The sequence below is a fragment of the Syngnathoides biaculeatus genome, chromosome 17, assembly GCF_019802595.1.
Source record: "Syngnathoides biaculeatus isolate LvHL_M chromosome 17, ASM1980259v1, whole genome shotgun sequence".
In the NCBI taxonomy this organism is placed as follows: Eukaryota; Metazoa; Chordata; class Actinopteri; order Syngnathiformes; family Syngnathidae; genus Syngnathoides; species Syngnathoides biaculeatus.
In genome coordinates this window covers 1,013,720-1,025,544 of record NC_084656.1, presented here as the reverse complement: position 1 = coordinate 1,025,544, position 11,825 = coordinate 1,013,720, and the positions used below count along the sequence as shown (strand labels likewise).

At 42.0% G+C, this 11,825-nt stretch overlaps 1 protein-coding gene across 31 annotated transcripts in view; it reads right to left on the bottom strand.

The window, feature by feature from the left end:
* derl2 (derlin 2) overlaps nucleotides 1-11,825 on the bottom strand; it is a 32,120-nt gene that overhangs the window by 1,602 nt on the left and 18,693 nt on the right. For 2 of the 31 annotated variants that reach the window (XM_061801545.1, XM_061801547.1), the window contains 5 exons: nucleotides 11,192-11,290; nucleotides 10,131-10,179; nucleotides 3,204-3,319; nucleotides 2,864-3,059; nucleotides 2,692-2,782 (listed from right to left, as the gene is read on the bottom strand). In XM_061801545.1, the coding sequence (XP_061657529.1) occupies nucleotides 2,692-2,782; nucleotides 2,864-3,059; nucleotides 3,204-3,319; nucleotides 10,131-10,179; nucleotides 11,192-11,290 (551 nt within the window). Of the gene's footprint in view, nucleotides 1-2,691; nucleotides 2,783-2,863; nucleotides 3,060-3,198; nucleotides 3,320-3,397; nucleotides 4,139-10,130; nucleotides 10,180-11,191; nucleotides 11,291-11,825 lie in introns of those variants that run through there. The other 29 variants (XM_061801546.1, XM_061801548.1, XM_061801568.1 and 26 more) reach the window with 26 other exon arrangements.

Sequence of the window (11,825 nt, the reverse complement as noted above, 5' to 3'; positions counted from 1 at the left end):
CAGCTCAAGCACAACGCCTACAGATGACGGAGGGCCACGGGAGATGAGAGTCTTTCTCAATCACAAAAGGAGTAGATTAAAATGTATTTTTGAACCCTAGAATGAATACAATATCACAGGTAACTGCATTGGTGCAAACTTGAATGTCTGATGTTGAATTAGTTAATTATGCCTACAATGAAACACAAATGAGGCTTTTTATTTATCCCAAACATTTGAGAAAAATGCGACAGTCTACAGACATATGAACATTTGAGCATGAGACTAATCAATGCTAGTGGAAAAATGTTCTCATTTGAAATCCAAAATCGATCCTTTAAAGAAATCCACTGGTTTAAACCAAATAATATTAAAAGTAAAGATCAAAGAGGCAAGGTCTGGATGTCGGTTTGAGGTCGGGTATGAAAACACCCACTTGTCCCTTTTTCAGGGACAGCCACACATTGTCAGCTCTCTTTTTGTAGAGATGAAAGTGGACTTTTGTGAAAATTCCTGAAAATACAATACACAAAATTTATAAGTCCAGACCAAAAAAAAAAAAAAAAAAAAAATTAGGCAGAAGTTCCCCAAGGGCCAAGCACAGATTTATTTTGCCCTCCATCCTCTATCACTGGATAGCACAAAATCACATTTGTCATTAAAATATGCCATCTTATCTCAAGACAAATGAATTAAGTGAACTATTCAGTAAAAAGACATCTAAAATTGTCCTTTTCCCCACATACATATTATAGTATAGATATGGAACATACCCGAAAATATATCACAGAATTTCTCCACCGTACAGCAAAACATGTTAAAGTTGATCTGTAGTAATTACTATTAACATTTATGTCTCAAATTGGTTACGTTGCGTTGTACTGATACACTCGACCACATTGCTCAGAATCAAAGATATAGATCTAGTATTACTGCCTTTAAAAAAAAAAAAAAAAAAATATATATATATATATATATATATATATATATATATATATATATGACCCAGTGACACCTGGGAGGCAATGCCCCCCCTGCCGAGCTCAAGCTGATGCCCCTGAACACTGGGAAGCGATGTCTCCATCCTGGCCTCAGCATGTTTCCTTTCTGATCTTAAGCAGATACTCCTCAACACTGGGAGGAGATAACGCCCTTCTACCGCAGGAGGATACCCCCAAATGCCATAAATATGTCTTGAAACAATGCCCTGCTTTTTCTCTTGTGGGTTTATCAGGACACTCTTGCGGCCTTGAAGAAACATGTACCTTAGTGTTTGTGTGCTGTCTGTGTAGCCATCTGTGTCAGCATTTTCACTGTGTAACCATGGAAACCTTTGACCTGAGAATGCAATAAAAAAAGAGCAGACAGGGACGACCACTTTGGGAGTCTGAGGTAGCGCACTCTCACAATGTGTCCTCCGTCTGTCCCGTGCATGAAAAGACAATCTTGGTTGGTATGAGTTCACTCTCTACAGTCCTCAGGCTTGTCTTAGCTGTTTTTCTAGGAACATCTGTGACATATACCAGAACCCACCCCCACCCACCCACCCACACACACACACACACACACACACACACACACACACACACACACACACACACACACACACACCACACACACACACACAAACAAGTACACTTTGTTTACAACTATGTTTTACTGACATGTCTCCTTTTTGTAACATCCATGTAAATAAGGGGCGTTTTAAAACTAAATAGAGGTGCTGAGGAGAGGATAATCAGAGAGTGCAGTGGTGAATTGTACGAGACAGTTCCTCTCCTCTCTCCTCGCGAGCTGTCAAACTTGAACTGGTGTCTTTGCTTCCTTTTTGGCCTGTTTAATGAATGTCTAATTGGTAAACCAGACAGCGCCCCTTCCAAAAATAGGGGTTCAAAGTACATAATGTAAAAAAAAAAAAAAACAAAGAAAACATTTACCTTTGGCGTTGGGCAACTATGGATGGATGGAGGAGGAGGTAAATGTTTGACAGCTGAGAGAAAACATACATACAAATGTACGCACACACAGAACTTAATTCCACAAAAGTTTCTTGGAGCCCATGGTGAAGAAAGATAAATGAAGAATAAAATAACTAGAGACAATATTTTTCCGAGGAGGCTTTTCGTAACCTGAATTTTTCGTGATTAGAGACGTTCGTAAGTAGAGGTACCACTGTACTAAGAATTGTAATTATTTCAAACTCCTCGTAACAATCTGGAAAATAAGTGGCTGAGATTTTACTTATTTTAAAGGTACATCGGACTGCATTCTGCCGCGTATACTGCCTTCATAACCCTTAAAAAACAAATGATGGGTGCAGACAGCTGCATTTTTTCAACTAACAGCTGAGGTTAGGTTGTACAGGGAAACAAATGCGAATACTTTAATTCGTAATCAATTAATAGATTCAGTGTGTATATATATATATATATATATATATATATATATATATGTATATATATATATATTTTTTTTTTTTTTAATTTTTTTTTTTTTTGGACACCATACGGAGCACCATGTAACATGCAGGGATGCAAGAAGAGATGTCCTCAAACAGTGCTCTACCTATTCAGCTGAGGTTGGACAAAGGGTTTAAGGCATTGCTCGAGGGCACCTTCCAAATAGCCAGGAAGCAGATTAGCATCTTTTGGCCTGAATGCAGGGAAAACTGAATTTCCCATGCGCAAATGCATATAAGTCTGAGTAACTCACATAATTGATGGAGTCTTCAGCCATCTTCCACCACCCGGCTGATTAGGGAAGACATCTTCCAAGAAGAAGTATACATGACCAACAGCAATACCTTAGATAGACAAAACACATTTCAACAATAGAAAGACACATCGTAAACCACAAGGTAATTGTAGATGACGGGTATGAATACCTAAAAGATCTATAATGATGGAATTGCCCAAAAGAAGTGAAAATCCCATAAGCACCCAAGGCAGGAAGGGTGCCTGGAAATTTAAAAGGCCGAAGAAATTCATGCGGACATTTGGATTTCTTCGACTCCACACATACACCAACATGATTGTGAAAGCTTGGCCCAGGAAGACCAAACTCACAAAAGTTCCAAATACCTGAAATTAAGTTAAAGAACTCAGAAAGATCAATTGACATTTTTTTTTCCTACAACAAATGTTTACATATTTATTACTATTCTCTGAGGGCGATGTCAATCATAAACTAAAACAAAGATTTGAATTTCATGTAAAAAACAAAACCTCTCCTCGAGCCGTCATCTTATCGTGGTGGAGGGGTTTGTGTGTCCCGATGATCTTAGGAGCTAAGTTGTCTGAGGTTTTACCCTCCTGGTGAGTTCGCACATGGCAAACAGGTTCTAGGTGAGGAAACAGACAAAGTACATCTACATAAACCCTTATGACAAATAAGAATAGTGGATTCAGGTTTCCCTTGCCTGGACGTGGGTCATCGCCCCCCCCCCTCTGGAGCCAGGTCTGAAAGTGGGAGTGAAGGCGAGCACCTGGTGGACGCCCTTATACCCATGGGTCTCGGCCTGGCACAGTCCGAAAGGGCAGCATGGGTCCCCGTTCCCATGGGCTCACCACCTGCAAGAGGGGCCATAAGGGTCGGGTGTAATGTAAGCCCCTTATTGTCCCCCGGCTCGGCGCCTTTCCGTTGGGGTTTACCTCGTTGGATGTGAGGGTAGCCTCCCTCCACCTTCGGGTGGGGAAAAGGGTCCTGACTGTTGTTTACCCACCCTTTTTGGAGTCCTTAGAGGGAGTGCTGGAGAGTGCTCTCTCTGGGGAATCCATCATTCTGCTGGTGGACAATGACAGTGTGACCTAGAAGGGCATGATTGAGAAGAATGCCCCCAACGATCAGAACCAGAGTGGTGTTCTATTACTGGACTTCTGTGTGTTCATCACAGATTGTCCTCAACGAAAACCATATTCAGGCATAAGGGTGTCCACTAGTGCACTTAGCACCAGGACACCCTAGATCGCAGTTCACTGTGATGAGGAAAGGGTGGAGCTGCAAATTGATCATCACCTGGTGAGTTGGCTCAGATAGTGGAGGAAGATGACGGTCCGACGTAGCAGGCCCCAAACGTATTCTGAGGGTCAGCTAGGAATGGCTGGCACATTCCCGTCAGAAGGAATTTCAACTCCCCGCTAGAAAAGAACTGCCCACGTTCCTGGGGAGGCGGGGACATTGAGTCTGAGTGGACGATGTTCCGCGCCTCCATACCTGAGGCGGACGACCGGAGCTGTGGCCGTAAGGTGGTCAGTACCTATCATGGCGGTAACCCCCGAACACGTTGGTAGACACCAACACTGAGGCATACAGTCAGGCTGTAAGGAATCCTATCGGGCATTTTTGGTCTGTGGAACTCCCGAGGCGCCTGATAGGTACCTAGTGGCCAAGTGGAGTACATCTTTGGTAGGTGCTGAGGCCAAAACCTGGGCGTGAGAGGTGTATGGTGAGGCCATGGAAAACAACTTCAAGACGGCTTCGAAGAAATTCTGGTCCACTGTCCGACATCTCAGGGGGGGAAGCAGTGCACCATAAGAACTAAGTATACTGAGCATGGTGCACTGCTGACCTCAACTCGGGACGTTGCGAGTTGGTGGGGAGAGTACTTCCTCAATTCTATCGACACGCCTTCCCATGAGGAAGCAGTGTTTGGGTTCTCTGAGGTGGCCTCTGCTATCTCTGAGGTTGAGGTCACTGAGGTAGTTAAAAAGCTCCTCGGTGACAGGGGTGGATGAGATAAACCCAGAGTTCCTAAATGCTCTGGATGTTGTGGGGGTGTGCTGTTTGACACGCCTCTCCAACATCGCATGGACATCAGGGATAGTGCCTGTGGATTGGCAGACTGGGGTGATGGTCCCCCTTTTTAAGAAAGAGGACCAGAAAGTATGTTCCAAATACGGGGATCACACTCCTCAGTCTCTGTGGTAAGGACTATTCAGGGGTGCTGGAGAGGAGGAGTCAAATCTCAGATTCAGGAGGAGCAACGTGATTTTGGTCCTGCCTGTAGAACAGTGGACTAGCTGTACACCCTCAGCAGGATCCTCGAGAGTGCATGGGAGTTCGCCCAACCAGTCTACATGTGTTTGGTGGATTTGGAGAAGGTAGATGACCGTGTGGATTGTTGAGTCCTGTGGGGGTTTCTTTGGGAGCATGGTGTACCGAAACCCTTGATCTCGCCTGTTCGGTCCCCATATGACCAGTGTCACAATTGGGTCCGCATTGCTGGCAACAAGTCGGACTCGTTTCCGGTTAAAATTGGACTCCGCTAAGGCTGCCCTTCATAACCGATTTTTTTCATAACTTTTATAGAGAGGCTATGTCTCTTGGCTGGCCTGGGAATGCCTCGGGATCACTCCGCAAGAGTTGGATTAAGTGGCTAGGGAAAGGGAAGTCTGGATATCCTTGCTAAAGCTGCTGCCCCCGTGACCCGACCCAGAGAAGTGGTAGAAGATGGATGGATGTACAAAAATAATTCAAATCGAACTATTTGCAGTGTTTTCAACTTGAGAATTCATGCGTAAAACTGTAAAATTAAAGACAAAATAAATTAACCACTTTAGAAAAGATATATGAATACCATTTGCCCCGTCAGTAAGACTTTCGTTTACTTTGAATGCCTAAATGTTTATATGAATAATGTAATCAAAAATATGACTAGGCGCAGCTATCAGCATGGGAGGCCATACCCATATTTAAAACTGGCACCATTAAAACTTGCCGTCTGATTTTTTTTCCCCGTTTTTTTTTCCCCACAGTAATTGATGACATTTTGACCGTGATAAAAACTTAATAAAAAAGCGCCTCCTTGCGCAAGTGGGATTTCTGGCTAAAATTCTTGTTAGTTTTTATTAAAATTCCGATTTCTTCAACTATAGTGTTCAATTGGCTTGCCGAATAAGCTTAAGACTCGAAAAATCACTTCCATCATTGCCAAATTTTACAGAGGAGTTATTCAAATTCCCAAGTGTTCGGTATTTTGTGTTGTTCCGGCTACCATAATATGGTCCCCTCCAAAAGTATTGGAATGGCAAGATCAATTCCTTTGTTTTGATAAATACTAAAGACATTTGAGATTCAGAACAAAAGATGAAAGAGGAAATTCAGAATACCATCTTTCATGGTATTTAAATTAGATGTATGAACAAAGAGAGAGCACCTTTTGTCTGAAGCATACATTTTTCATGTGAGCAAAAGTATTGGATCAGACTATTAAATTAACTTAAAGTGGAAAACATTTGAAATATTTGGTGGCCTCATCTTTACGTGCAATAACTGCATCAAGCTTGCTAAGCAATTGACTTCACCCGACAGTTGCATTCTTCATTTGGAATGCTTCACAGGCCTTTACTGCAGCCTCTTTGAATTTTTGTTTGTTTCTGGGGGTTTCTCCGTTCAGTATCCTCTCCAAGAGGTAAAGTCCAGTCTGTGTATTTCGTCCCTCAAGGTCTACTTCAAGCAGTAACTTGTAATCCCTTCACCTCTGCCCTGTGGAGGTTGGCACTGATTTTTGTCTTTGGGGTTTTCTTCACAGGTCTCTCAGCCTTTGTCATCAGAATCAGCTTTAATGGCCAAGTATGTTTTAACACACAAGGAAGGTGAACATTTTCTTCCCTCTGGCAATTAAGTCATGAAATTCTTCATCAGCCAACCTACTATTTTTCTGCCTTGTGCCATGATAAGACACTCACTCACATCCTGCTGGTCCAAGCAGTATTAGCATTAGCAACACACATATATATATATATATATATATATATATATATGTATATATATATATTTTTTTTATTATTGACATTGCACTGGTCTATAACACGAACTGCGCGCGAACAGATAAAGGCACTCTGTACAAGCTTAACACAATGTGGGACGTTAACACACTTATCTATATAGATTTTACATCTTGCACGTCTTATAATGAATTGTTCCTATAAACAGAATGTCACTCTTTCTTTGTTCTTGTTGCTACGTTGTTCCTTGTTCTTTCTTCTGAATGTCATACCAGAGCAGCGCTGACTACCTGAGAAAAATTCCTGATGTGTTTTTACACACTTGGCCATTAAAGCTGATTCTGAATGTCTCCAGCACTCGGTGCTGGCCTGGTACGACGTTCAGAATAAACAACAAAAACTAACAAGAACAAAGAACAAGAGACATTCAGTTAAGACAAACTATTCCTTAAGAGTCACAGAAGTGCAAGATGCACAGTCTTCTTCATTTAGAGCAGTTAAGAGTGCGTCAACGCCCTACATTAAGTTAAGCTTGTACAGTGTGCCCTTACCCGTTCACAGTTCCTGTTATAGACCAGTGCAATGACACTGCTGTCATTCGTGGGGTCAGGAACGTATGGCTGGAGAGCCATACCTGGCCCTTTTGGTCATTGCATATAGCTCGCAGAGCCCTCACAATGACATACAAGACATGCTATTTCTGTCGCACAGGCAACGCAAATGACGCAAGACAGTTTTTCCAAGTGGGGTTGCCGTAGTTTGATGTGGCAGGCAACGCAAATGACACAGAGACAGTTTGTCTTAGTGAAGTTCCCGTAGTTTAGTGTTGCAGACAATGTGCACAGGGGGTGAAGGGTCGAACACCGATCGGGTCTGAACAAAAAATTATGGAAATGCTTTTGACAAAGTGTGCTCAAAGAAAAAAAGATGAGTTCTAAAGTTTTCAAGAAGAATGGACAACCTTTATAGAGAGAGAGAGAGGATTCTGCTGTTTGTCTAAATTCACAGATGTGGAGTATGCCAAAGCATCCATTCTTGATGATGTCAATAAAAATTTTGACAACTTCGTATTCAGAGAAGATCATCAAATGAATATAAGACATGGCTTTGTCGGCAAGAACAGTTCACCATCTTACCATCATAATGGCAAAAAAAAAAAAAAAAAGAATTACGTTCACGATTAACAAATGGAAGTCTCAATGCCTGCATGAAGCTAAATCTAACGATGTATGAAACTGACTCCAAAGCCATCAGCAAAGCCATGCAAAGTAAAGCAAATTTATTTATATAGCACATTTCATACACAAGGTAACTTAATTTGATTTACATGATTAAAGGTATTTGAAAACAAAGAGATAAAACATTTGAAACGGCATAAAAACAATAAAAACTAAAAAATATTTTAAAAAAGACAAAAATGCATCCGGTGCATGTAATATGATCAAAAAGTGGACATACTCTAAAAAGCATGAGAAAAAAAAAAAAAAGAGCTTTCAACCTGGATTTAAAAACACTCACACTTGGGGCTGACCTCCCCTCTTGCAAGCACGGTGAAGCAGCATAATAGCTAAATGCTGTTTCACCATGCTTGCTTTGGACTCTGCGCTCCACTATTTGACCTGAGTGAGTCGATCTCAGAGCTCTACTGGGTTTGTATTCCGTGAGCATTTCTTTCATGTGTTCAGGACCTTTAGTGATTTATAGACCAGTAGCAGAATTTTTAAATCTATTCTAAAGCAGACTGGAAGCCAGTGCAAGGACTTTAGGATTGGAGTTATATGCTCTGACCGCTTTGTTTTGGTCAGAACGCAAGCTGCAGCTATTTAATACTCTTTTTGGGAGTCCAGTCAGAAGACCATTACAGTAGTCAAATCTACTTGAGAAAAGCATGGATGAGCTTTTCTTGGTCTGCTTGACACATACAAGAATTCACTCTATATGTGCTTCAGATGTGAGAAGGCAGTTTTTGTGATTGATTTGATATGATTGTTGAAAGTCAGTTTGGAATCAACCAGAACACCAAGGTTTCGGACTTGGTCTTTTGTTTTTAAAGATAAGAGAGTCCAGGGTGTTTACTTACAGCAGTTCTCTTTTCTTTATTGCCAAAAACAATTATCTCAGTTTTGTTGTGATTTAGTTGAAGAAAATTTTGGCTCATCCAGTTATTTATCTGACTTAAACAGTGGCACAATACCTCAATTGAACTCTAGTCAGCTGGAGACACGGCTAAATATAACCGTGTGTCATCTGCATAGCTATGGTAGTCAAAACTAAAGTTTTGAAGAATTTTACCCTAGGGTAGCATATACGAGCTGAACAGGAGAGGTCCAAGAACTGACCCTTGACGGAAAATTTGTACTTTTCCAATGTGTGCCAGCGTAATTTGGTGAGAGTTGAGGGTCCAAGAGAAAACGGTGGTGGTGGAATTGGGGGCTGGGAATCCAGCTCCTATTTTTTCCTGTCATGACATGAATTTAATTTGTAACTTGAGACATTTTTCCGAGCAGATGTTTCGTAACCTGATTTTTTTTGTGGCGAGAGACGTCCATAAGTAGAGGCACCACTGTGGAAGGAAACCACTTCAATTAGTATTTGTCCACCGCTGCCAATGGCAAAGCTACTCAACCGCCAAGAAAAAGTGAAAGAATAAGCCAAATCAGTGACATCAGAATTCTAGCCATCTGCGTAGCATCTGAGGACCATTTTGTTCGTAACGTTAATTTTTCCAAGCGCACGAGACCGATAACCAGCATTGCTTGTGGGACATGACGACAAGAGGGGCGGGTCATGCCAGGGGTTAAGACAATGCAGCTATCTTATTGGCTATTAATGTACAAGTGATTGACAGGTCGGAAAGGTCCATTGCTAAACCGCCAGCAAAGGTATCTGAATTCCATTCATCTTGTTGGCTCTAACCATGGATTTGCTGCTGACTAACTCGGACTCTTGAAAGTACCTCTTGACATGCTTTCTTCCTGCTGCCCCTGCAGGATACTTTGATACAAATGTCGTATGGCGCGTGTCAAAGTGGCGCTTTATATTTGTGTATTTCATTGTTGCAATTTTGTAATTATAATTTAGACACACAGCAGAACCTTCTCTCTCTACCAAGGTGAATTCCTCTGTCCATTTTTGCTGAAAACTGCGGTGCTCATCTTTTTTTCTTTGAACGATCCTTATCAAAACTGTTTCCACAATTAGTTGTTCCGACACGATCTGGTTTGACCCTCTGCACCTGCGGACAGCAAACTACGGCTACCCTACTAGGACAAACAGTCAATGCCGCATTTGCGTCTCCTACATGACAGAAATTACATTTACAGTATGTTGTTATGAGGGCTCTACGAGCTGTGTGCAACAATCAAAAGAGCCAGATATGGCTAGCGAACCATAGGTTCCAGACCCCTGACCTAAAGAATCCCATACCGGATTGGTGTGGCCCGGGTGAACAACCTCCGCCCCCGGAACAGTTAACCTGCAAGGCGACGGTGAAAAGCCAGTTACTGTGAGTCGAAGATAAAGAAAAGGTGGAAAACAGATTCTTTGGCAGAAGAAGAAGAGGAATGCAGAGATATTACAACTAAGTGTAGGGACTTTGAAAGTTGGGACTAAGACAACAAAACCTCAGGTGTTGGTTGACATGATGATTAGGTGAAAGGTTGATAATATTGTGCATCTCAGAGAAGAGGTGTAAAGGTAGTTAGGTGAGACGTTAGTGGTAGGGGAGAGTGTAGCTTGACAGCAAAGAGTTTTGGTGCGTAGGATGACTCTGGTGGTAGGGAGGAAGATTAAGAAGACAAAAGTAGAGCAGAGAACCATGTGGTGGAAGATGAGAAAGGAAAAATGTTGTACAGGCTGGAGGAGAGAGGTGAGACAGGCTCTCGGAGGACAGGAGGAGCTCCAGGAAGATTGGACAACAACTGCCAAGGTCCTCATAGAGACAAGCAGGAGAGTAATTGGCGTAACTTCTGGTTGGAAAGGGGTGAAGGAGACTTGGTAGTGGAACACCAAAAAACAAGAGGTCATAGAAGGAAAAGGTTAGCGAAAAAGTGGAACACTGAAAGGACTGAGGAAATGTGAATGGATTACATCGAAAGGAATACATTGAAATGTGACGTAGGACAAAGGCAGAGGTGGCGAAGGGTAAACAAGACTCATTTAATGACATGTACACTAGGTTGGACACAAAAGGAGAAGAGAAGGCTCGCTACAAGTTAAGGATAGAGATTGAAATGTTTGACTGGTGCCAGTAGTGTGCTAAGTAGATGGAAAAAATACTTTCAGAAGTTGATGAAGAAACTGAAAGAAGGAAGAGGAGAAATTGATGAAGAAAATGAGAGCGAAGGAAGAGTACAAGAGGCAAGTGTGATGGACCGCTGGAAATTATTAGGACTAGGAAGTGGCAATAACTAGTAATGGGGAAGTTAGAAAGGCATTAAAGAGGATGTAAAAATGGAATGGCAGTTGGTTCTGATGACATGACATACTCGCTGGAGTAAGGAAGTGAATAAACAGGTCCAAGCAGGTTGGACGAGCTGGCATTTTGACCAAGTTTTTGAACAGATGACTAGCGGGCGAGAAGATACCTGAAGAATGGAGGAAAAGTGTGAGAGTTCCCATTTTTAAGAAGAAAGTTGATTTGCAGAAGTAAGGGAACTATAGATGAATAAATATGATGACCCACACAATGAAGTTATGGAAAAAAAAAATAATGGGGGCTCGACTCAGGACAGAAGTAAGTATCTGCGACCAACAGTATGATTTCATGACTAAGAAAGAGTACCACAAATGCATTATTTGCCTTGAGGATGCTAGTGGAAAAGTAACAGAGAAGTTCAGAAGGAACTGCATTCTGTCTTTGTGTATCTAGAGAAAGTCTATGACAGAGTACTAAGAATTGTGGTTCTGCATAATTATGTCTGGGGTGGCAGAGAAATATGGTAGAATAGTGTAGGACATGTATGAGGGGAGGTGCGCTGTAGGTGTGACAGAAGAATTTAAGGTGGAAGAGGGACTGCATAAAGGATCAGCTCTGAGGCCCCTCCTGTTTGCGGTAGTAATGGCTAGGCTGACAGATGAGGTGAGACTGGAATCCCCTTGGACTATGGCGTTTTGAGAGGA